This window comes from Trachymyrmex septentrionalis, unplaced genomic scaffold, assembly GCF_001594115.1.
Source record: "Trachymyrmex septentrionalis isolate Tsep2-gDNA-1 unplaced genomic scaffold, Tsep1.0 scaffold40, whole genome shotgun sequence".
NCBI lineage: Eukaryota > Metazoa > Arthropoda > Insecta > Hymenoptera > Formicidae > Trachymyrmex > Trachymyrmex septentrionalis.
Window position 1 is genome coordinate 992,618 of NW_017305569.1, and position 1,941 is coordinate 994,558.

Below are 1,941 nucleotides of genomic sequence, written 5' to 3' on the forward strand. Positions count from 1 at the left end.
AGAGAGAGAGAGAGAGAGAGAGAGAGAGAGAGAGAGAGAGAGAGAGTCGCGCGAGTTATAATTATTTAGGAATACGGAACGTATATATCCGAGTTAATCAATAAGTTGGTTCTCGACTGCGTTTCTTCTAGTATTTCTAACAGATATAGAATCGTGACCGACCATGTACTCATTGTTTATCGACGACGAGCGTTGTATATGTTCCATATATACTTTCGAAAGCAAGTACGTTTGACTTTGTTCGCATTAATTTTCGTGTTGTGCGAATTTAGAAATGAAACTGTTCTCTTGAAACGCGCTCTATTCATGGAATCTTTTAATACTCTCCAATTAAGTCAAAATTAAAAGATATCCTTGAAAACGAGATCAATTAATATCTTCCGAAATTTAAAAGATATCGGTCGATATGTCCCATTTTTCTTTACATTCATCATTAGTTAGTATTTCATCTAAATTTTAAGCACTAAAATTTTGAATCGGCATATATATATACATAATATATCATATATTATATTATTATATTATAATATATAATATACATAAATGAGAATAAAAATATAAACGATATAAGCCTATGAATATATCACATGAAGTATCGCCAAATACGGTCAAAGCTACATAATATACTCAATATATATTATAATATACATAACAGGTCGATATATTTTTTTTTATTAATTAATTACCGAATATTTCAGGTGGACACCGGGACTTTCACAGGCGGCACCGAGAGCTATGCGAGGATACGCTTCTGCCAAACGGCGCCGCTGCCGCTGTCGCTGCAGATCCATCGACGACGACGGTGAGCGGCTGCACGAGTCCTGGACCAGGTTGTCCCGTGCTGAGCATCTCCGGCCCGCCGACCCCGCAGCCAGCCGACATCGACAGTCACCCGGCGTCCCGCGTTCTGCCGTTTCTGTACCTTGGTAACGGTAGGGATGCCGCCGATCTGCAGCTATTACGCGCCCTCGGCGCCACCCGGGTGCTGAATGTCACCTCACAGCTGCCCGGCTACCACGAGGAGCGGGGTATCACGTACAGGCAGATACCCGCCTCGGATTCCGGCCATCAGAACCTCAAGCAGTACTTCGAGGAAGCGTTCGAATTCATCGGTGAGTGTGAAATTTGTTGTTTTCATCATTTAAAATTTTTCTCTTTTTTTCTTCTACTTTTTCCTCTACAGAAGGAGGAAAGGAGAGGTTTTATATAAGAGTTTAAATTTAAACGAAAGACTGAAAAGATTTTTTTTTTTAACCAGAGACGTAAAAAGAACCCAGATAACAAGCATGTCCAAAAAGGGAACACGAGACGTCTTACAAACATCTTGAGGATATTTTTATAATATGATATCAGAAAGACATCTTGATGATATCTGTCTTTAAAATTCTATCAACATTTGCCTTCATCTATTTAAAGAAGAGAAAGAAAGCTACCTACTCATTACGTTTATATTTAGAACAATTGCACTTTCAATTGCCGAGAGCGTATAAGTATTTTACATTGGTGTCATCTGTTTCTTAAATATGATAGACTTTGTTTGTAACTTGATCGAGGAATGTTGTCGAGGATTATCGTTTTACCAATTGTTCAAGAACATTTCCTTTCTCTGGAACGCAGTTTAAAAACATCAAATAATTCAAAGCCGACGCGCCATTCCTTGATTCACGATATCGCGAATCCACGTGATGATCGTCGCAATTTCCACGATTACACAGACGGCACACTTCCTGCCGTCCTTCTTCCGGTCGCTCCGTTGCGTTCATTCCGTTATTTCGCGGCAAGTAGTAGTGGGCCCATGGACGGAAACAGGGTGTAACCAGGCGTTTCCGGTGGACCATTGAACCAGAGCGCCCGAACAGCAGGAGACCTTCCATTCATGAAGGCATGAGTCATGCGCGCGCGCGCATCCGTGAAACGTAAGAGACCTCCCCCTTCACCCTT

At 41.2% G+C, this 1,941-nt stretch overlaps 1 protein-coding gene across 2 annotated transcripts in view; it reads left to right on the forward strand.

Annotated features, from left to right (window-relative positions):
• Positions 1-1,941, forward strand: part of LOC108751119 (dual specificity protein phosphatase 10-like) — a 39,139-nt gene that overhangs the window by 32,981 nt on the left and 4,217 nt on the right. For both annotated transcript variants that reach the window (XM_018491135.1, XM_018491136.1), the window contains one exon: positions 699-1,112. In XM_018491135.1, coding sequence (XP_018346637.1) covers positions 699-1,112 — 414 coding nt within the window. The remainder of the gene's footprint in view (positions 1-698; positions 1,113-1,941) is intronic.